Source organism: Vidua macroura, chromosome 10 (assembly GCF_024509145.1).
Source record: "Vidua macroura isolate BioBank_ID:100142 chromosome 10, ASM2450914v1, whole genome shotgun sequence".
In the NCBI taxonomy this organism is placed as follows: Eukaryota; Metazoa; Chordata; class Aves; order Passeriformes; family Viduidae; genus Vidua; species Vidua macroura.
In genome coordinates this window covers 24,881,453-24,905,338 of record NC_071580.1, presented here as the reverse complement: position 1 = coordinate 24,905,338, position 23,886 = coordinate 24,881,453, and the positions used below count along the sequence as shown (strand labels likewise).

At 41.0% G+C, this 23,886-nt stretch overlaps 1 protein-coding gene across 6 annotated transcripts in view; it reads right to left on the bottom strand.

The window, feature by feature from the left end:
• Nucleotides 1–23,886, bottom strand: part of LOC128811910 (glypican-5-like) — a 434,871-nt gene that overhangs the window by 255,863 nt on the left and 155,122 nt on the right. For all 6 annotated transcript variants that reach the window (XM_053985864.1, XM_053985866.1, XM_053985863.1 and 3 more), the window contains exon 3: nt 22,631–23,325. In XM_053985864.1, the coding sequence (XP_053841839.1) occupies nt 22,631–23,325 (695 nt within the window). The remainder of the gene's footprint in view (nt 1–22,630; nt 23,326–23,886) is intronic.

Below are 23,886 nucleotides of genomic sequence, written 5' to 3'. Positions count from 1 at the left end.
AGGCACACAGGGCTGCCCTTCCTTACAGCACAGAGTGTTTAAGCCACTGCATCAGGATAAAATACCGGATAAAAATCTGGAGGCAAGAGAACTCCCCAGACCGATGGGAATTCGGTGCTGTCAAATTGCTGTTGTTCAACACCCATTCTAAGCACTTCCAAAGGGAAGAAAAAGAAATCTGAACTGCAGAGGGGAAAATAACTTAGTTAAATTCAGACAGCTCATGAACAATAATAAAAATAAATTAAACAAAACACTATCTAAAAGCACAAAGTTCCCTCCCAAGACTTGTCTGCCTAGCAAACACCGCAGTGCAGCATTCCCAGCACAATGACATGCTCCATGAGACCACTACACTTCTGGGAAGTACTCTGTTCACTTCCAGTCTTTAATGGCATTTATCAACACGGCACCCTTCCCACCTGTCAGCCCTCACCTCAAAGCAGGCAGTATTTTTATCCCCATTTCTCAGCTAAGGATGCTAAAGCAGTGAGATTAACTAATCTGAGAAGAAACCACATAGGCAGGCATGGAACTGACCAGCTCCTGACAACCAATTTCCTTCTTTGACAATTAAATCACACTCTGAGTTGCACAGCTTTGGCAAGCTGCCTGCATGTTTAGATACTTGCCTGTCTCTACCTTGTGGATTTGGGCTACAAATCTCAAGAGCTGGTCTCACCAACATCCCACTGGGTCCAAGGCTGCCCTGCAGACAATCCAGGCATGACGCTTCCAGCTCATGTCCAGGACCACCCAGCATCCCAGCATAGCAACAGCAGTTGGCAGCCACCAGGGCAACCCAACTTATTGTTTCAGGCTGTAATTAAACTGCCCTGAATATGCAAACTTCTTTCATTCAGTCTTTCACTTGCCCAACACAGGAACTGGAAGCAGTTTATTTCAGCTATGTGGTCTGCGCTCATCTGCTTTTCAAAACATGCACCAGATTTTTCATTAATAATTTCTATTTCTTTACTTCCTTCAGTGCAGCAGAAAAGAGTTTAATTTCTTCTTCCCTAGCCTCTTGAGCACTACTGGCTCAAACTGAAGCTAAATTAAGCCACTGGTCCTTTTAGTACATGTGCCAAGAGACACTGCCCTCAGAAAGCTGTCCCACAACAGTGTAAAACAAAAGAAGAGGAAAAAGTAATTTAGTGTTTAGGTGGCTTAGTTTGAAGGCCATTCCTCTGCAAGCAGTGAGCTGCACTGAGGGTCGGGAGGCAGCAGGGACACAGACAGAGCTGCAGGGCACACAGCCCTACCCTGCTCCTCAGACAGCACAGCACACTGCTCCCACTGCTTCAACAGCAATTCCAGCTTCTGAAGTGACTTCCCTGTGAACTGACAGTTTTGAAGAGCACATCATTGCCTTCTTTACAGCACCTTCAGTGGCATCTCCAACTAAATCTCATTTGCAGATGACTATTGCAAACCAGCAGAGCAATTATTCCATCCTCACAGCCTGGTGCCCACAGCTCACTCAGCTTTCATCCTCTGGCCTCCTCATTTAAGTAGGATGACTATAAAAATCCCTTTAAAGTATCCATCAAGGTTTTGATCTTGCAGATCCTGGGGTATATTCTCCCAAATGTAGCAAATAAATCAGTCAAATGTTAAAATTTCAGCATCTACTGGGATAGAACTGAAGGTCTTGTTTAGGAGCAAGTTCTTGAAGCAAGAGCATAGTAGACCAGTGAGAATAAAAGTCATCATTTGGTTGCAGAAAAAAAAAATTAAAGCTAGGGAATACATACATACCTGGGGTCAGTAATTACCACGTAACCTACCGTGGTTACCATTTGATTTTCAATTTTAGACTTTTGCAAGGCAACGTGATTAGATATAGGCAAGACACTTACTTGTACAATCTTGGACACTTGGGGCTCAGTTTGGCCTGGTTTTGTGCTAATTGGAACTGGTTATTAAAATTTGCTGAAAGCATCTTGAGAGTCCTGTAAACACGACCACTTTCACTATTCAATATGCATCCAGGATAAATGGAATAATAACTTGTCTACAGCAAGCAGCTGACTCAAACCGTTCAGCCACAGTTTAACAAACACCAGCAAACAGCAGGCTGATACTTGTTTTCCTAAGCAAAAACTGTTAAAAATTGCTAGTCCCACTTTTTTTCTGATTGGTAAGACCAGACGTGACAAAACCTGTCACCATAATGAGGCAGAGAGCAAAAACTGAACAATGAGAGGGAGAGAAAACTCTCTCCTGAATTCCATATGTTTCAGTGTCTCCTGGAGCCTAAATCTCAGATGTCTTGGGTTGAGACTATTTAATATAAGAAATGTAATTTGGGCAGTGCTTGTAGCAGACATTTTTTGCTACCTTTATATAAAGTTGTCTGTCTGCAATAGCATGAATGGGAATCAAGACCGAACTAATTTTCTTTTCATAACCATTACAAAATAAAAAATTAAAATCTCAGCAACCTAATAAAACACATGGGAGGTTAAAAAGTAAAACTGGCTTGTTACTAGAACAGGTCTTAATATAGAATGCCTCTAATAATGAAAAAGGGTAAATGAAAAGCATGCTGATTCCTGTTATTCTTTGAGCTAGATCATGCCCTTGGGTAGTATATGAAACCCCAGAAATGCAAAATATGAAAGTAATAAACATACAATTGCTCAGAACCTGATAATGATCTCTGTGAAACAAAATCTGAGGATTTTTGGTAGGCTTTGATGATTCTGAACATGGAATTAAGCTGAATGTATTTTAAATTAAACCTAAAATAAAAACAGCTGCTGGAAAACATGCATGACCAAATTCCTCATCTGAACACGTGCTGCTTTTGGCTATTTCCTTTTAGATTTTCAAACTTCACTGGCATTCTGTATATTCAACTCCAGTATGAAGCATAGTACAGTAGCTACTGCTGGCATCCAGTTAAGCCAATCTAATTTTATAAATGTTTGCCTGACGACTCAGAACCACTGCTATTTCAATTGGTGAAGGATTACACCACCAAATAAATTTATTCACTCTAGTAGCTGCAATTCTGTGTGCAATAGGGCCTGAGAGAAATACAGGCATTGTTAAGGTTCAGGAAGTTCCCCCTACTGCTCTGATGGCAACCATCAAAGTCAAATAATCATATGGAAAAAAGACAGCTAATTAATTTTCCTAAGAGTTAATTTGAAGAGCAAAACAAGATGGATTCCTAAGTGGAATTTTCCTGTATGAAAAAGATTTGTTCCATTAAAAAAATAGGGTTTTTTCTGCTTGAGAAACAGGGGAACAATACAGGAGAAGAAATCACTTCTATTAATGAACATATGAAAAAGACTTATTCCAGCACAGCAAGCCAGAGGGCAAAATTAACAGGATGTATAGAATTGACTTCCACTTGTGACTGAATTACTCAACAAAAGATATCCATGTCAGAGTGGAAATGCCCTAATCAAATAAACTTTGAAATACCATTTGTTTGGAAATCTGACCCCTCTATTCCCAAATCTACAAGATTCCATGGAAATTCAAGAGACATTCAAAACACAGAGTGTTCTGCAGCACTGTGAATTGAATAACTTTCAGACTTGCCATGGTTTTGTTGATAAACCTATAAATCATGCGTATGTATTGTCTCCTCTGCACTTGGTAGGATGACAGCAAAAATTTGAAAAATTAATTTCACAGTAGTCAAAAAGCAGTTTTATATCCCATATTCATTTACTTTTAAAACCTGGGTATCTTAAAAAATAACCCTCATTCTATAAAAGGCCATTTCTATAAAAACCTTTCTCACTTTATTTTAATCTCCTTGTAGCATGTGCATGTCTCAGAAAACACTTAAGAGTGAAAAGCCAAATGTTTTCTTTAGTCTAAAATCGGAAGGCCCATAGCCACTGCCAAAATAAGGCAATATTAACCACACCTAAAGACCAGAAGATAATTTTTAGAATCTGTCCAAAAATCTGAAATGCCATCAAATGGAGACAGTGGGAAAAGATTTCGATGCATTCTGGGGAAAAAAATCAAAACCCAATACAGTCCACATGCTACACTCCTGAAAATGCCTCCCAGCATCAAGATAAACTTTCATTGTTTTTTGCAGAAGTAATTCTCAAGGGTTTTGGGTAACCAAGTTACACATAAAGTTGTCCATGACAGCCATGCACACAGAGGACAAGAGAAGAAATGGAGCTTTATTTGTTCATAATCCTCAGGAGTGAATCCTGCAGCTCCAACAGCTGCCTACCCCCTCACAATCCCAAGTGTCTGCACCTGATCTGGCTACAGGAGCTGGGACTGATACAACTCCAGAGTTTCAGATTTCTCTTTTCCACCCATTAAGCATGAATTTCACTCCTCAGCCTTCCCTGGCACCTCGACTTGTTGAAGGACCTGCTGGCCTCTGACTGCCACCAGGCCCAGCTCTGCAAGGGTCACAAAATCGTGAATGCTTTGCGTTGGAAGAGACCTTAAAGATCATCTTGTTCCAACCCCCTGCCATGGGCAGGGACACCTTGCACTATCCCAGGTTGTTCCAAGCCCTGTTCAGCCTGGCCTGGGACACTTGCAGGGATGGGGCATCCACAGCTTCTCTGGGCACGCTGTGCCAGGGCCTCACCACCCTCACAGGGAAGAAATTTTCCTAATACCTAATCTAAACTTACTCTCTGCCAGTTTGAAGCCATTTCTCCTTGTCCTGTCCCTCCAGGCTCTTGTAAAAAGTCCCTCTCCACCTGTCCTGCAGGCTCCCTTCAGGCACTGGAAGGCCACAGTGAGGCCACCCTGATCCCTTCTCTCCTCCAGGCTCAGCAATCCCAATTCTCTCAGCTTTTCCTCACAGGAGAGGAATCCATCCCCCTAATCAAACCATCATGTCCTGTGTTCCTGCTCCACTGTCCTTCCACAAGGAAACAGAAAAAAGTGCAACTGGAAGGCTGGAGTGATGTTTCTACAAAGAAAAGGGGCTTGCTAAGGAATATTTAGCAGCACCCACGCTTTTATATGGTGGTCAAAATGTTCTTCCCTGCAACTCACAAGAAGATGCAGTTTTGCAGGAGTGCAGGACAGCACTGCTTTCACCATATCCAGCAAAATCTTCACGCAGCAAAGCACCAGAGCTCAGTCCCAATGATGGCAGCAACCTCTGACAGACACGAGCTCCCCCTCCAAACCTGGCAAGCACGTGGAGATCACACAGCTCAGGGGAAATGTCACAGAAAATCCACTTTCTTTTTCATTTTTCTATATTTTCTCATAGTTTATTATGGACATTTTATTCACATGTCAGTATCTGAATCTCTTTACTAAATAAAACCTAAATAATGTCAAGGTTGTCAAGAAACTGACCTCAGAATCGAAAGATTCTGATCAAATTCAAAATCAAATTTTATTAAAGCAGCAAGCAAGACCATTTCCAGTACAAAAAAATGTGCAAGAGCGCAATACCAATCACATCAGCTTGTTTTATTAGAAACATTTTATGTTTATCTTGACAAAAAAGATGAAAAACTGCAGAAAATTAAAATTAATAGTTCTGATTTTTAAATATGATGGGCTTGTTTTTTCTTAAAATATCTTCACGGTCAAAAAAGTTCAATCACCTCAAGTAAATGGACATAACACCTGTTTTACAAAAACGAATTTAGAAGAGTCATAAACATCAAACTGACCTGTTACACATAACAATATGTATGTTTGATGTCACATCACCAAAATATGCCAGAAAACATATTCACCATGGCTCCTACCACTGGGGTTCACCATACTTCACTCTTGATTCATTACCTGGAGCAGAACTGGGACCTTATTTAACTTTAATAGTTGTAAATAACATGACATCAATTTCCAAATTTGTACTTAAATTCAATACACACACTTTGGGCATATCATCATCACTGTCACATTTAACCTTTAGATGATGTGTTTGAAACAGATCAAAATACTTTCATTTAACCAAAATTTTTACATTTCCACTTCTAGTAAACTCTATGAGTATGATCTTGCCTATATTCAGTATATTTAGAGAGCTTCTGTATTTACACTGAAGTAGTGAACAAGTTACTGGGACAGCCTGTATTTGGATATTCCCAGTCCATAATTTGAATGTGGATGGCACTGTAACTCAATGCTTTGTGTCAAAAGAATGCCAAGTGCACACTCATAAAAAGCAAATGAGCTGAAATATAAAAATGTGCTGTGGCTTGGAAGCTGAAGAAACTTTTAGGCACTAAAAAACACAGCAATAAAAAGAGAATATTTTGCTATGCAAATCTCAGTATTTTTTTTACTCTACAGAGTATTAGGTCCCTAAGTAATTCACAATTAATAGGCCTGTTCTTGACAGAAAATGTGTATCTTATTGAAGGAAGAGAAGTTTGTTATTTTACTCAAACAGATTTAAGAGTTTCCAAAAGCTCTAAGTGGCGTAAGCACTTCTTCAGAGAGGTACTTCTCCTCAGAGGTATAATCTTACCCTTTTCAACAGGGGCCTGTTAAAAGAATTTATTTGTGAAAGGATAATCTTCTGCAGTTTGAACTTTCTCACCAAGCTGCCTGCTCATTGCTATGCAGAGTGGGAGGTGAAGCTGCTTGCAATGCCAGCCATGTCTATGGAATCAGAACTAACCTTTTGTTCCACTCATTTTCTCTGCAACTTTCTGCCATCAGTAGCCAGCTCAAAAAAAAAAAAAAAAAAACACTTTTGAAGCCGTGGTGCCTTTTAGGTAATTCACTTCCAAGCTGGTTCAAAGTAAGGAAGTTCGATGGTTTCCTGGAAAGCCAATCAGGACTTTTTGCAGAACACAGGAATGCGTGGCCTTAACTTTGTCACCTCCATTTTGTGAATGCTCATCAATGCAAAAATAAAGGGAATATCATCTCATACTGTAACACCAACTTACACCAGGGTCCAAAAATTAAAGACCAGAAGACTGATTTCCATTAGTTATCAATGCCATCAGAATAGCAAGATTCAGACAGCAAATCAGTTTCAGAAAGAAGAAAGATCCTAATAACAGTCAGCACTAGTGATACAGAAACACACTAAGGAGAGCAAAGTAAGATTGATGACCACAGTACTCACTTCACTTTACAGAAAAGCAATATTCTTAAAGAATAAGTACCTGTAACTTACACCACACACACAAAAAATACTAGTGCTTGCTCACTAAACATCATAAATGCCTATAAAATCATAAAACACACACACAAGTACCCTGCAATCCAAAAAACCAACCCATGGTCTCTGAAGGAAAAGCACACAAAAACAGCATATTAAATTAGAAAACCTTATTAAGCAGACACTGGGGATGTCTCAAAAATGTAGCTTTATCACAATCTTAAACCAAGGAAAAAGCACATGATAAAATTATAAGTGTTTATGGTTTCTCTTTTCATTCAATGCTCTGCATTTCATTTTCTAAGTATTAAAAAAATCATCTTGGTAAATTCATGTACTGTAGGGGTAGCACTGGGGAATTTGGTAAAGAAGAAAAATTTCTTTGTAAGCCAAGCCACAAAGCATCTACAGAGGCTAATTCATCATGAAAATGCCAGGATGGCTGACAGCTGAGTGACAGAGCAGCCCTGGGCTCACTCCCTCTCCCCTTGCAGAGGAGCCCCTTTGATTCCTGTGCTCCTCCTGGGCAGCACAGCTCCTGTGCACAGGGCTGCAAGCAGGAGCCTGGCTCAGGAAAAGGGGACAGGCTGGGCACAAAGCCCTCACAGCCCAGCTGGGAATTCACTGTGTGGTGGGAACTCCTTGTCAGGTATAAAGGGAGTGTTTCCACCCCTTTTCCTTCCTCTCCCACAAGGGAGATCAGGGAGCTCTGCAGGTCTGCCCAGCCCGTGCAAGCACCAGCCTCTTACAGCACCACCTGACACCTGCCCAGGTGCCCATTCCCAGGAACCCCAGTGCTGTCACCTGGAGCTGTCATCCCCCCTGGGAGCTGCCATCCCACCTATCCCACCTGGAGCTGCCATCCCCCCTGGGCATGGAGGAGCAGCCCTGGCTGGGGCACAGCTGAGTGAGGAACCCAAGTCCTGTTGCACATGCAGGGTCAGGGATTGGCAGTTCAGCCTTTCCAGCTGCCACTCAATCTCCTGCTCACTTGAAAACGAAGCCTGGGCTTAAGTGCTTTATGGGACTGGGGCCAGACTGCTCAGATCCTTGCAGAACTGAGCCCTGTGTTTTTATATCCATAATGTTAGCTCAATTCTTCTGCCAAGTAAACCTCTTTTCCCAGAGTTTTGTTTATTTTTCAGGATTGAGCTCAGAGAGGGCTGGGGGTTAACCTCAAGTACAGTGGCCTGATTGCCATATATGTTGAAGACACTTTCTACTGAAAAGGCAGCTATATGAAGTACATTCAATTTATTAGTCCCTAACTCTGCAAGGGACAAGCAAAGCAGCACAGGGATAAGTGAAAGTGGGGCTCCCCCATTCAATCTGTGAAAGAATAGAGAGTAAGTATGCAGATGAAAAAGTAAATTAAATAATGTCAAGTCCAAATAACATAGCATTGGATCGTTTATGCTTTCAGTACCTAATTTTTCTCTGTATATTTTAAAAATATAAAACTCTTAGATGAAAGAGAAAGGGAAACAAGGGAGTACTTGGAAAAAGACTTCAGAAGCAAACACTCAAGCAAAACCACTCAAATCACTCAAAAAGAGAGATTATTTTCCTAATCATGACCAATGTGTTGGTGAGAAATGACCCTAAAATAACCCTAAACTTTTATACCCAAAGATAATCAGCTTCCAAAACTAAAGCAAGAGATAGTTTGGGTTCAGGAACTTTGTGGGAAATTCATCTCTGTAACACCTTCCCCAGGTGGTAGCAATGGCTGGGTGGGACAAGGCTGAAGAGAGTCAGGTGGGGAACAGGGCAGGACTGAGCTCTGTCCCTCAAACCCTGCAAGGCCACACAGATTTGAAGGCTACAAAATCCAAGCAGATTTTAAAATCTTTGTTTCCCTTCTGCTGTTTGAGTAAGTGTACTTCCTTGGAGAAATTTCCCTCAGAAATTTAAGAAATGTGGGGAGAAAAAAATAGAGCAAAAATGGAGAAGAATTTACAGACTTATGGCTCGGCTAAAGAAAATTCAGATGTTCCAAAGCAAAAGCGGCCATGAAGTCTTTGGCAGCAAACCAGTGAGGCACAGACTTTCTTGTTCTGTCCCTAACCTTTCACAAAGCATTTTACAAACAGACAATGTACACAAGGAAAACTGGAACCACTCAGCCCTTGCAATGACAAGCTAGTATTTTAAGTCTCACTCACCCATTAGTGCACAAAGTAATGATGGGACAAAGAACACATCTTTGGAGTCTGATGTCAAAAGACAGTATTTACACTACAGAGTACTGTAAAGAAGTGATGAAACATTTTCATGGGTTCACATGCACTGGGAGAAACATGAAAAGACTTTTTAAAGTGTATCATCTCTTATGAATTGGAAATCCTGGGTCACTACATGTAGTATCAAAATAGAACCATGGACTGATTACACATTTTCATAGTTAACTATAATGAACAAGCCATTCTTTTTTACTGTCAGATCATGACAAATGTCACTTCAACTAATCATCATGAAGAATTAAGCTCATATCAAAATACAGAGTCTTCCAGTGGAGCAGCTCAAATCCTGCAAGAAGCTGACTTAATCATTCCATCAGGGATGAAGCCCACAGCAGAGAGCATATCCTGGGCAAGCTTAGACAAGGAGAAGTACAGATTATACTTAATGATTAAAGCTTGCAGGGGAATGCATCACATACCTCACAAAAAGCCCAACAAAACACAAAGTGCCTTTTTTTGTAAAACCCATAGGACCAATTAAATGGAGAGGAGCAAAAGAAACTGAACAAAAGCCCTGAAGATGTGCTGCTATGTGGGTGTGAAAGAGGGGGACACACTCCTGTCCCTCCCCAGGTATCAGCAGCAGGGAAGCAAACACCTGAGAAGGTCAGGCTGAGTGCTCTGGAGAACTCACACACAGATTAGTCCAGCCAAGCCCCCTCCAGCATAGGCAAAATATGGCTAAAATCAGCTTGAAATGGTAGGATTAGCCAAGCAGGACAGTCTAAGGGGCAGACAGACAATATTGATGTTGATAGGTCCTCACCAGCATTCCAGACTCTTCAAATACAGGGGGGTGTGGGGGTGTCCATAATTGTTTTTCTAGCTCTTTTCCATGTCTTGTACCTCAATTTCCTACATTCCTTTCCCACTGCTTTGCCTCCATATTCTTCTACATCTCTTTCTCCTGGGTGAGCCCTTTTTTCTTTCCACACAAACAAGATTCTCCCAAAACCACTGCCTGTCTCATTCTAACTATGAATAGTGTAATTTTTCTCTGTTACCTCAAATCACTGTTTCAGTTCTTTGTGTGTGCTTCTCTCCCCTTCTGCCAATGTCCAGCAGTTCAGAAACATAAATGAAAAATTCTTGTCACGAATAAAGACATGATGTACAATTCCTTCCCAGACATGATGTACAATTCCTGAGAATTTGCCTTAACTTCTTCATGCAATCTTCTGTTCCCTAATAGATGTGTTCCTTGAGCCTGAGCCTTTTCTCCCAAAAATTCCCATCTGTGTCATACTCACTCACTAAAAAAAAGTGGGAAAAGCATGTAATTACAATATAGAGAGCACATAACCAAGGGTAAACTCTATACATCAAGTACAGCAGTGAGTCAAAACAAACTAAGTGAAGTTTTTAACAGAAAGTATTGACAAAGAAAGAAAACAAGGGACAAAGCATGGACATCTCCCTAAAAAGAGCCAATGGACCTTTCAAACAAATATGTGCACTGTGGTAACATATTTTTCTCTCTCTCAAGATTTTTCATAAAGGTAGACAAAGAAAAAGAAAGAGAAAACTATTTCTATTTCTGCTCCTTGTTTTTCTCATGTAAAATGCGCTTAGAGAATTGTTTACCTGGGGTGATTGCTTCATTGGATTCTGGTGAGAACTGTTTGAGCCTGATGGCCAGTCAGATCCACCTGTGTCTAAACTCTCGAGAACAAAATCACAAGTTGTTAGTAGTTAGAGATGATAGTTAAAGAAAGTAAGTATGTAATTTTAGTATCTTCCTTTATATAATATATTAATGTATTATAACATAGTTATAATAAAGAAATCATTCAACCTTCTAAAATAGAGTCAAACATTTCTTCCCATTAAGTTCACCTACATTTTACAATAGTTCACATCTTTGAGTATTTCCACTGTGATACCATGGGAGCAAACAAGGATCCTCCTGTAAGGACACAGTGATGGGCAGAAATGCCCAATGTTCTCTTCCATCTGCCCCTCAATCCTCTTCCTGTACATCCAATTTCCTGCTGCTCCTGCTAGTCCAGCACACCAGGGCCCTGTGCTCATCTTTCAAACTGCACTCCTGATCCACTCCAGCTCCAGAGAACAGAGCACAGACTTGAATGCTTGAAAGAGACAGTCTAGAAATTATTGTATTTTTTTCTCTTTCCCCTATCCTCCATTCCTTATTAATATTTCCTGTAGTAAATGCCTTCTAGAGAGCTCTGCAACAATGAGGCCCACCTCTGGGAAAATGAGGATTCACGTGTTGCCAAGGCTCACAAGCTCATGAGCTATGGGTCTGTAATAGAAGCAACACAATTTCATTAGAGAGGATTAAAAATGTTTTCTGATCTCCCAGAAAACAACTACAGGGGACAGCTCAGAGCAGAGCAGGTTTGCAAAGAAACAGATTAGAGGCACCAATACACACTTCAGGTAAGGAGACAGAGGCTCTCAGCATTGTAAAAAAACAGTTTTGGAAGTTGTGTCAGTGACTTCCAGTAATTCAGGTCTAACACAGCTGTCACAATGTTCAAGCTCTGTCCTGACTTGAAAAATCAGGTATTTTATACCATCTCCAGTTAGTGACATATCAGCCAACACATGCTTGATGTCACAGACAACAAAATTTGTGTATTTTTCTACATAAATGGCAATTTTTTTTCTGAGCAGAGTCCCCTTGAGCTGGTCAGGGCAGACACTTGGCTGCAGAAAACATTTGTCTGCTGCCAGAAGCATTTGTGCAGCCTTAGAAAGGCCACATCTCTCTCTAGGATTCAAGTATTTAAAAGGAAATGCAGGTCTTCTCTAAATGCAGGTATAAGAAGTCAAATAACTACCATTTATAATTCCATTTTCCCTTATATAAACTGTGCCCACTTCTCTGGTTTATATAGACATAGGTGGACTAGAGGAAAACTCGGTGGAGGTTTTGTATAGGTGGACTAGAAGAGTAAAATAAAGCTTCACTACTGGAAAAGCACAACAAAATCACCAGGGCCTTTCACCTCATCTGCCACAGAAGGGCACACACCCCATGAGCCACCAGGCTCCTGTTTCCAAGCTGTGCCCCAGGTTCATTCACAATCTGACCATTTCAGCACCATGTGCTGATGCTGCTGCCCTCCCTAGCAGAGCTAGGAAGCATTACAGCATTTCTACTGTAACACCAAATGCTGGTAATGGTGATTTTTTTCCCCAATTTTTCCAATTAATGTTAACCTAACTGAATGATTTACTGGGAAACAGGAGAGGAAAAGGAAAGTTTGTACTCAGCTGGATGAAATGTCATTTTTCCCAGTGTACAAGACAGAGGTCTTCACAAGAGGCAGACTCTTTTGGGACAGAAGGTGGCAACAGAGCCAAGTGGCTTTTCACTCCAATCCCCTGGCCCATCTACTGTCAGCATGTTGAAGCCTTGAACTCAAAACAAATGGAAAAACTGAACGTTATCCCCAGGTTCCTGTAAGTGCCTTCAGGGATGCTGTAAGATGAGGACCTCCTCACTCTCCATCTTGCCGTGGTACATCCCAAAGCTGCTGTCCCCATGTCTCCAGACCTGGCTCCAGCTCATGCCTGAACTGTGGCACAATGGGGGGCAGCTAGCACTGGTCACATGAAATATGACAGGTGAGAACACATTTTTATTTTCTTTCACACACTGAATTCACAGACTAATGTCCACAGCTTTACTTTTTTTACTCTTCTAGTTCATCTATACAAAACTACCACTGAGTTTTCCTCCAGTCCACCTATGTCTATATAAACCAGAGAAGTGGGCACAGTTTATATAAGGGAAAATGGAATTATAAATGGTAGTTATTTGACTTCTTATACCTGCATTTAGAGAAGACCGGCATTTCCTTTTAAATACTTGAAGCCTAGAGAGGCGTGGCCTTTCTAAGGGTGCACCAAAAGCTACTTAGGAGCAAAAAAAAAAAAAAAAGTCAAAGGAATTCAAAGTAAAGAAGAATTATCGCAGAATTTCAGCTGGAAATTGAACAGACAATACCCCAACCTGTTTGTAAAAAAACCTGCAGCACTAAGATTGTTTGGCACTGCAGCCCCTAAAAGGTGAGCGGGGACACGAAATGAAGACCTACAAGTTAACAGATTAGCCCCCACAGGCCTCGCTGATAAAAACAGGACTGGAAGTTACTGATAGAAAAAACAGTGCTAAGTTACTTTACAGTTCAGTTTTTATATTCAACAAAATGTAACACGGTTCAAGGTACAATTCAGATGGCTGGTGTTTGTTTGGGGTTTTTGGTCATTTTTCCCTGAAAATCTAAACTATGCTAAATGCAAAATCAATTAAAAGCTTTCTGAACGATCTTAAAAATTAAATCCATCTGGGAACATTTATTGTTTGAATTGGCAAATCCTCTACTGGCAACCAAATGGTTAAAGAAAAAATAAGGGGGGAAAAGCCTTAAAAGACTCAGGAGAATTAGCTGTTGCTAAAACAATTTTATGGTCCTTTCCACTCCAGTGGAGGTAGTTTGTATGGCTGACTGGAATCTATTCAATGCTGTCAAACATCTAACACTCCCATAGCCAGACGCCTCACAATGAATAACAAGCAGCCTCGCTGCCAATATGCTCAAGCTGCATTTTTTTACCAGGGACTGGACCCCAACCCAGCAACACTCCAACTTCATTGTTCCATGCCTTGTTAATTTATAAGACTAAAAATTAACCACAACAAACATAAGTGCCAAAATCCTTAAGCATTGCAGCTACAAAATCCATCATATTTAACAAACCACAATACAGAAAGTCAGCTTCGTAAAAAGAACCTGCACATCTAATTTCTCTTTTGTAGTTTAAATTGATTTCATAATAGAAAATAACATTCAATTTCAGCAGATGACTTCCATAATCTGGGGAGGCTTACAGTAAGTGCATAGAATAAAAAAGTAAGAAGTAGAAACAACGAATAACGTGTACACAACTCTCGTTGAAACACTGAGCACATCATCTGTCATCCTGAGTATCATCATTTCCATAAATATTATCCCACCCATTGATTGCCTTGCTCAGTGCTGTGCTTCAAGCAAAATCCTGGACTCTTACCATATTTACGTCCTTCATCTTTCAACTCTAATAATGGTGAAGTGCTGACACCAGGCTCATATTCCAGGGAAGATAGAGAGTGCTCAGTGACAGCCCTGGCTCTGGGAAATTACAGCTCTGCTCTCTTGGCAGCTTTATGATTATGGCTCTGACAGGCCTTGTGTTCTGGAGCTCATATCCTGCCTTGGGCACATCCTCCTCTCCTACAGCACCAAGCTAAAGTCAAACAGGACACTCGCATTTCCATGGAGGTATCCTTGAGCATTTTCAGCTTTGGGGGGGGGGGCGGGGGGAATGAGCACCATTCTTACCATTTTTATAACAGCTGATGACTCTGGGGTTTACTTTTAATTGTACTTGCTGCTAGAGTTCCCAGGATCTAATTCTCCAGGAACCATAAGGTGGTGCTGAAAAATTCCAGAGCCTGGGTTTGTTAAACAAAGTGAAGCAAAGCAGCTGTTTTGAGAAAAAGTGGCCATATCACATCAATACACAACCCTGAGAAAAATTAAACCCAAGTCCACAGCAGAACTCATGAGCTCATTCTTATTAAATAAAAATTGCTGCTGCCACTTTCAGAGCTGAACTGGTTACCCACATTAAAAAAGACACAGCTTGGAAGGTGTGAAGAAAAGCAGTGGGCTGTGACTATCAGTGTGTGCACAAGTGCTTGTGGATGCTTGTGTTGGTCTTGACAGCACTGAACATCACAGAGGGACAGGCTGAGCAGCCCTGCAGTGGTCAGGGACACTTGCTCCATCAGCCATGCACTTTTAAGGATGTATTAAGAAGTAGCATCAACGAGGTATCATTGTTTTTAAGCCTAAAGAAAACAACAATGAAGTAAAAAATGTAAAGTTCAGGGATTTATTGCCACTGAATTATTTTACCTAAATACAGGTAGTATCCATAATACAAAGTGAAGTCTCTTTTTTAAAAATGCATTTTTTACAGCACTGTTTAGGCCTCTTGCTCTGAAAGCAGGCTACTATTTCTTTCTACTTATCATTAACCTGCTGTCCTTACTCTCTACATCTGGCCCTACAGCATTCACTAGCACATGCAATGGAGAACTACCCAAATTATGCACAGTTTCATCTGGTTTGAAGCAGCATGCATTCACATCTCCAGAAAACACTCACCTAACAGCATTTCTGGGACCCCAAAAACACACACAAATACCTGACACATTTTCAAAAACACTTTGGCAATAAAATTAAGCCAAATAAATGTACTTTGATTGTAAACAGGAAAAACAGTCACAAAAACACAAATAGTCCCAAAACCTTAACCACAAATTATTAATCACAGATAAAGCTGGTCACAGACCAAAAGCAGGTTAAAAGCTACATCCATCAATTCCACTGATATCAATGTTTAACATAAGCCTTTTAGGTTACATACTTACACAAAATCCAAGATTTAGGGAATGAAAAGTAGAATACTGCTCCAGCAGGCAGAAAATAGCTTTTTGTCTTACTACAGACTAATGAGTCATTAACAGTGTGCTTAAGCACTATCAGCAAGTCAGCAGCCAGTTGGGAGGCAAGATGGGCCTTGTGAAGGAAGCCTTTGGGGATGAAGAGACACATCCATGCAAATGCATCATCACTCCTGCAAGAGCAACTGAAGGTTGCACAATTTATGTCAAATCAAATTCTTAGCCACATGTTTAGTCAAACAACATGACAGCTGGATAACACCCAGCAAATATTCTCAGAACTAATGCAATTGTAATTACGTCGTGCTTCTTTATTCCTGCTCCACTTGATAATAGATTTTTGGAAATATGTATTTCAATTTAACCTACTCCATTTTGACATAAATACTTCATTTCAAGCAGTTCCACCATTACAGATGAGATGATCCTTACCACCAGGAAATCAGGCTACTCTGTGGTGTCAAACACCTGCATGGAAGAGAACTGTCATTTCCCAACAGGGGCCAGAAAGCTCCTTGTAACCCCCCAGGGAGCTGTTCAAGGCTACATGAGATCTAATTCTCCAGAGGACTTCTGTAACAGATGGAAATATGGCAAATGCATTAAACAATTTAGATTATTATTTCCAGAAATACTTCTACAGTACTTAAGTGTCAAAATGCTTTTAAATCAAGCAAATTGCACGTGGCAAGACTTACAAAGCTGACTACAAGAATCAGATGCTTACACTCCATGAAATTCAGTTGATTCCAGACATATAGCTCCACTGCTTTTTAAAAATTCACCCATGACTGACCATAAGATGAAAACAGTATCTTAATGAGTATAAAGCCCAAAAGAAATAAACCAAAAATTTAATGCTGACTTGTTTTTGCATGTTTTTCACCATGGTGAAAGCCACCCTCTTCCCCTTCCCACAGGAACAGGTCATTGCAGGGTGTGCCCTTGGGGCAATTCCCCTGTTTTTCAAAAGGTCTCCTCCTGCCCCGGGATTCACAAAGGATTTGAACCTGATGTACATTCACATAACCTGAGTTCATGAGAACCAAATATGAAAGGACTGCAAGAAGTGCAGGGCTGCTTGGAGAACTTTAACAGAAACCCCAACACAGGTGAGGGCTCCTCCAGTTTCTGTTTTCAGGGGAGGTTTCCTGCTAAGTGCTTAGAAAAAGCAAAATGTCATTTAAGTAACATAACTTTCCTGTCCTTTTTTACGGTTGTTTTCTGCAATCTAACCACAAGGAATTCAATATACTGCTTTAACCTCTGCTAAGTACAGTTTTTATACTTATTGACAGCTGGTGTTGATCATTTGAATTTGAAAACTTGCAGGAAGGAAGCACCTGAGTTCAGCCCTGAGTGTTCTCCAAAGTCTCCAGGAGTGTTTTATGATACCATTCAATGTCATTAATCAAGTAGTTCATTACTGGCTGGCAGAAACTCTTTGTTGCTCTGAACTCACTCAGCACAAAGTTATTTTGTTCATAGTACTGCCACTTCCTTTTCAAATTTGTAAGGTTACTGTGCATCAACCTCCCGCTGCTGCAAATTTGGCACTCTTTTCTCTAAGCTTTTCTTTCCCTAAAGGTGACCATTTAACAGATCTTGGGTCTTTTTTGTTTATTTCAGCATTCCTCATAATTTAAGACACTTGAGTTATTTTCTGTAAGCCTTCCAGACACTGTTTTATTTTTACCAGAAAATTTATAGTAATATTTTATGTTTGTTTTCCCCAAAGGTCCCTCCCCTGTAAGTTCTGGCTCAAGGCCACTGCAGTAACTAACACAGGCATTCCAGGATACCCCAAGTATGCTTTTCCACAGGCAGATGCCCCCTTCTATCCTTAAACTGAATCTAGAAGATATCTACATAGTTTGCTTGCTCAATGCAAAGGTCCTATAGCTGCTTCTCAGCAGGGATCATCTGTTTTGGTTAAATGCAACATTTAAACCCACTGATGGGAGGAGATTGATCAACCAGCCACCAAGAACAACCATCTATCTACATGTATTTTCTGTTTGGGTTTATTTTTTTTGTTTTGTTTTGTTTTGTTTTTGTGGGGTTTTTTTTTTGGTTTTTTTTTTTTTTTTTACTCCCCTAAACTCTAATTTGCTGTTAATTCTGTGTAATTTGTCTCCCAGGTCCCAGTGACATCCCCAACTGCAAAGGGCCACAGCAGAAGTGGCTGGACAGGCATGGAAAGCCCAACTCCTTTGTCTGGATTTTCTTTGTCAGCAAGGACATCAGACCTTGCTAGATTTCACCTTCTCATGCCTTTCTTGCATTTCTTCTGAGCCACGTGAACTTTTAAGAAACAACACTCAAATAATCTGCCAAAAATAGGCATCAGAGAGTCTCCTTCATTACAACCTGAAACTAGACCCTTTAAAATACAAATGGTATTTAGTGGATCTTTTCTCAATATTACCCATCTTTCTCCTTGATGTCTTCACAATTCATAGAAAGGTTGTCATTGATTTTGATCACAATCGCTATCTCTGTGCTTCCTGACACTCCTGCAATTCCATGAATCTTGCATCTTAAACATCCCTCCCTTTCTGTGTTTTTCCTGCCTCTATCTGCTCCTCTTCCCAAAGTTTATTCTTCTATCACTTTTTAATATCACTGTTATCACATTAATTGGTGAGCTTGTCTCCAAGAAATTAACTGCCTCCAGGCACATCTTTCTGCTTTCTCCTAGTGCTTAATCTCTGATCATATCTCGGTTTTATAATCTCTATCAAGCCTTTTATTAGCTTTTGCTTTTATTACTCCTAAAATCACAAAACACAATATGCTGGACTTTGCTGTTGCCTAACGGTTATCCACTGTAAAAACACCAGGTCTGTGGCTTTTTTACATTCTCCTCATTTAATGCTTTCTCAGCCATTATAACATTAGCAAGAAGATAAATACTTTATGCTTATGAGCTCCTTGCTGCAAGAACACAGAGAAACACATGCCTTCCCACATTCCAAATATTCTGCTAGCACACATCCCTTTGCATTTCCCACCGTGTGGGCAGGCAGGCGAAGGGATTCTGCTCCAGAGACAAGAGGGGGAAACCTCTGGAACCATGAACTGGCACAGCTAAAGGAAATCTGCGCCTGGGCAGGCAGCAACTCACAAGTGCCCGCTGGTCCAGCAGGAAACCCATCCCCCAGATCACAGGTGCCTGGCAGAAGCAGCAGTGCCACTGTGGGGGCCTCACTGAAGGCCCAAAGTGAAGCACTCAGACCTGGAGTTGGGGGAACCGGTCAGATTCCAGCCATTTCTGATCCAACAGAAATCTTCATTCTGTTTCCAGCACCCATCCCCACACGCAGCCTGCTGGAGCAGGACTGCACGTCCCCGCTGGCCCTACGTGAGCCATGGGAACAGCTCAGTGGGATTTGGCTCCAGGAGCGTGGGCAGTGCATGTTACCCCACCTGCTGACACGCCTGCCTCAAGTGCCAGCACCACAGAACTTCAGAACTGCCTCGCCTCCTGCTCCTCTCTGTATTACAGCTGAGAGTCGTTTATTTTCACTCTGAATAAAAAATAAAATTAACGTCAGGAACGATGCATAAGTACAGAGTTTGTACAGCAATACAGTAACTGAGCACATGAAAAAGGGGAACAGCTTTAAAACACAAAGGCAGAAAAAGAAATAAAGAGGAAAATGCTAAGGACAGGTAAACCGAGTGGGTGTGTGTAGCTGGCACCAGGAGGCAGCCAGGGCTCCTAGCAGGAGGAAGGACAATTAGATTGAGCAGATGAAAGCAATGATGATGATTGCTGGTGCTGCAGACCCAGGCTGGCCTGCATTAGGCTAAGTAAGCTGGATGCAAGCCAGCATCATTGAACAAATGGCATGGCACATCCCCAGCAATCTGAGGAGAGATTACCAATATCTTAAAGGTGACCTTTCACACTTGCTATCCCAGCAAATCAGGCAATTCTCTTGGCTGTAATGGACAGGATCAGTAGAGGCCACTCTCCTGAAGTTATGTGTGCCTCATACAAATAGGATTTTTAGGTTTAGATTTAATATCAATTGACTGCACCTCATTTGAGCAAAGTATCCTAAGTAGTTTATTGGTTTATTTCAGCCCTTCCCCATTTTAAAGAAAACATAATCTAACTTTCCATTATTCATTATCATCCAGGCAGGCAACAAGAGAAAAAAAGAACCCTAATTTTTAGCCATATTGTCTATTAAAAATGTAAAATGTTTCCTAAAAGGGCAGGCACATTAATTAAGGCTGCCTCGGGATAAATGAAGATTACTAGGAATGCTCTGCTTTTCTGAATGAGTTTTCCATTATAATCAAATGAAACCAATTACTGCATTTGTAATAGAAACTACCTGAGCTGAACATTTCCACTTTTGCAGAAGCTGGAGAGTAAAGTTCACAAGCAAAAAAAGGTCTCCAAACACTTAGGGAAGGAAAAGAGAACATATCTTTTCTGAGGAAAATAAAGAATCCCGTAAGTAAAACCAACAGTAAAACACTGGGTACAAATCAAATGGCCCCAGTGTAATTGAGAATCACAGCCTGGATTCCCAGAAGCCATCTCCAGCAGGAAATCCTGAACCTGAGCATTGAACTCCCTTCCACTTCTTCAGAGGAGAAAATAAAGCTTAATTAGGCTCAATTTTCTAAATAATGGTTATCCTCTGTAACTAATCAGGAAAATTTTAAACCAGGATCAGAGGAATGCTTGTTCAAATAGTGAAACATGCTCTGTCTTCTAAATATCATCTTACTCTGCAGGCAACTGAAGGGATCGAGGGTAATACACGCCGAAGCATAGCTTTTATTTTCAAACGTCCTTTGCCATCCTACTGAGCAGCCCCTAGAACAACACACAACACCACCTTCTTCTGCACATGGAGGTTCTGCCAGTGACAGAAAGCAAAGATAACTTCAGGGAAAAAAGAATTAATGGAATTTCAAACACAACAGCATTTTCTGAACTTGTTCCAAATGGAAGAAGGCAAATGCTTAAAGGTATTGCTAGGGAACTAAGAAGGCCCCAAATAAAATTATTTGAATAATCTTTAAAGAGAATCCAGAGCCTGAAAGACACCTCAGAGAGAATTCTACTTCCAAATCACCTAAAAGCAATACACTCATTGAGTTCATCCATAATTATCCAATATTCACCTGGATCATGAATTTTACCCCTCAGTAAGCTAAGCAAGAGCATGTTAATTATGAGGCTGATAAAGGCAGTGCAGAGTTATGTTTTAGTATTCTGTCCATGAAATCAGCAATGAAGCTCTACAATGGTTTTAGAGGTATTCATTTATAGTCAGATAAAACCAATATATAGTAATAGTGTACTTTGATTTCTGGTTCCCTTTCAGACTCATTTAAAACAACTTATGGGTGAAAATAGGGGCAGATGCAGGAACATTTTACATGGTATGTTCTAAGTTTAACACTCTTCCATGGGCAACATTGTGACACCACCAACCAGACTTCAGCACAATGCAGACCCGCAGCACATGCAGGCTCCAGTGCCCACCATCCTACTCAAGAACCTGGACAAATTTCTTAGAGGTTTTTCCATGTTCATCTTTGACTTTCAGATAAACTAGTAAGTTTGCCATTCATAAAAAGGAAAGGAAAACTGAGGCATTATGAACTGAGTTTTAATTAAAACACCAAGTGAAATTCTATCAGATTACAACAAGTGGTTGGGTTTTTTATAATTTATGTATTATACTGACTCTAGGTATGGCTCTGTCAGGTGTTCTACAGTGAAGGGAGCTGCAATATTAGGGATTTTGGAAGGCTGCAAACACAGAAGCATTCTTCTCCTATTAAAAAACCTTCCTTTGTTTAGAATAGACTCTGCCACAGCTTCTTTCTGTGGAACCTCTAGACTACCTTCTCTCTTACACAATGTGGTGAGCAAAGTTCTACACAGAAATTATATATTTAAATTTGTGCATTTCCATCTCTGTTCTCTCCAAGAATTCCTTTACTTTAAAGACAGGCAGATCTACCTGCATTTTTTAGATTAGTCTTTATACCCTACTTAAAGCCACACTGCTACATATTTTTCCATTGACAGTTGTATTAACTTTATACAGACGTAGTCAGCTGCATCATCAGTCATTGCAGTAATTTCTACCCTAATCTCCAACCCCTTGAGAGAACACCTGCCAGTCATATGCTGCTATTATTATTTATGTGACAGTTCTACCATCCTAGTTCTTTCCCCTTAATCTGCACCACTCACAAAGCTGTTTCAAATTCAAGTGCGTTTTTATCCTTTACTTAGGTAAATGCTGCCAAATAAGTTTGGACTTTTTCATGCTCTTTTCCCGCCTTCTGTATGAGAGGTGTACTTATTACAGACCTGTAGTACCTTCCTGGTGTCTCAGTCAACACAAAAGTAAAGGGACTGTAAAATTGTGAAAGTCAATTAATTCCTTTGCCTTTATTTAAAAGCTCACTTTTCTAGGCCCTTATACCAAATCCTGTGGGATGTCCCCACATGCTACAACTACATACCAGGATAACCCTTGATTGCTATCTAGTATCATACACCCCAAATTTTTGTTTAGAGAACTGTGCAGACAAGGCAGAGGTCTCCGCTTTACTTGGTTCCTTCTAAAGAAACAAATCCCCCCCTTTCATTTCAAAGCAGACTCTACTGAACCCCACCAGAATTGTCTGTAAAGTCTGCATGGATTATTAGACACAGATCTAGTTAAAGACTAAAAACTGCTGCAAAGACAACACCAACTTCAAATGTTTATCCGCCGAAGGAGGAAATTGATGAACAGGAGTAACAAATAATTAGGGAGCACTTACTGTGGCAGAGAGCTGTGGTCCGTTCAGCTGTGCATGAAGGATGGCCTCGTTGATGGAGCTCCAGATCCCCGACAGGGCAATTTCCAGCTCGTGTGAGGCAGCCATTTCATTAGTCAGATATTCCAGCGTGGAGATGAACTCCCTCCACTGTGCATCCAGCTCTGACACACTGGCCAGGCAGCCCCTCATGACATTGAGGCAATATCCCACGCAGGGCCTGATGAGCGTCAGGCCCTGGCAGTGCGGGCAGTACTGCATCTTCACCAGGGCCCTGCTGCACTCCTTGCTCAGAGCGGCGTGCTCCGTGCTGTTTATCACCTCAATGCCCAGGCTCAGGGCCTGGCTCAGCATCCTGCTGGCCCAAAGAGATTTTGACAGCTCTGTAACCATGTTTTTAGAATAGTGTCCAAAAGGATTTATGTCTTGCCTTGTAAGCCGCAGACACTCTGTATAGTCCTCTGACAGATCTGTAATTCCTGGGTTTATTAGCCGGCTGTACACCAGAGGAAAGAGACTGTCAAAGAACCGCAGAACTGCACTTTCCACTGTGGTCTCTGCGCCCAGAATGTAGAGAGAGATGTCTGTAAAAAGCTCCTTAACAGGCTCTGCTGCTTCTTTTGCCATAGGTCTGTAAGCTGTCTCAAACAGGGAACTTGTGCGGTTTTCAGCAAAGCGAAGCAAAGACTCAAAGGCCTCTAAAAAGGGGGCAGGGGAGAGAAAGAACTAGAGGTTAATGGCAGGCACCTGAAATCTTGGTCACAGGACTAACACTGTCCTGAACAGGAACATCAATAGTTACATGAAATCTGCAATATCAGTGCAATAACAGGTAATACAGCTTTCAGCAGTAATGTGATTAAAGGGATCCCCAAGTATTGCCTGTGCATAATGAAGGCAACACGTAATTGTTTCTCTTAAAAAAAAGATGAATCTGTTCTCACTAGCCAGACCCTGATCCACCAAGGACTTGCACAGATTCCAGGCCAGGGCTGGAGCGCAGTCCACAGCTGTGTAAGGTGGTTTTTAGAACTCACACTGCATTTAGGCAGCTCAGATGGGTACAATTCCAAAGCATCCCTCAGCTCAACTGTGAGGCAACTGAAAACACACAGAAGTTTTGTTTCACAGTGCTTGAATATGTGGCTGAAAGGCACTTCTTGCAAAGTACAACCCCAAGATGAAGGAAAAGAATCATGCTGTGTGAATAAATTCTCTCCACATTAACACTGGCCATTTATGGACACCAGCCAGTGCTT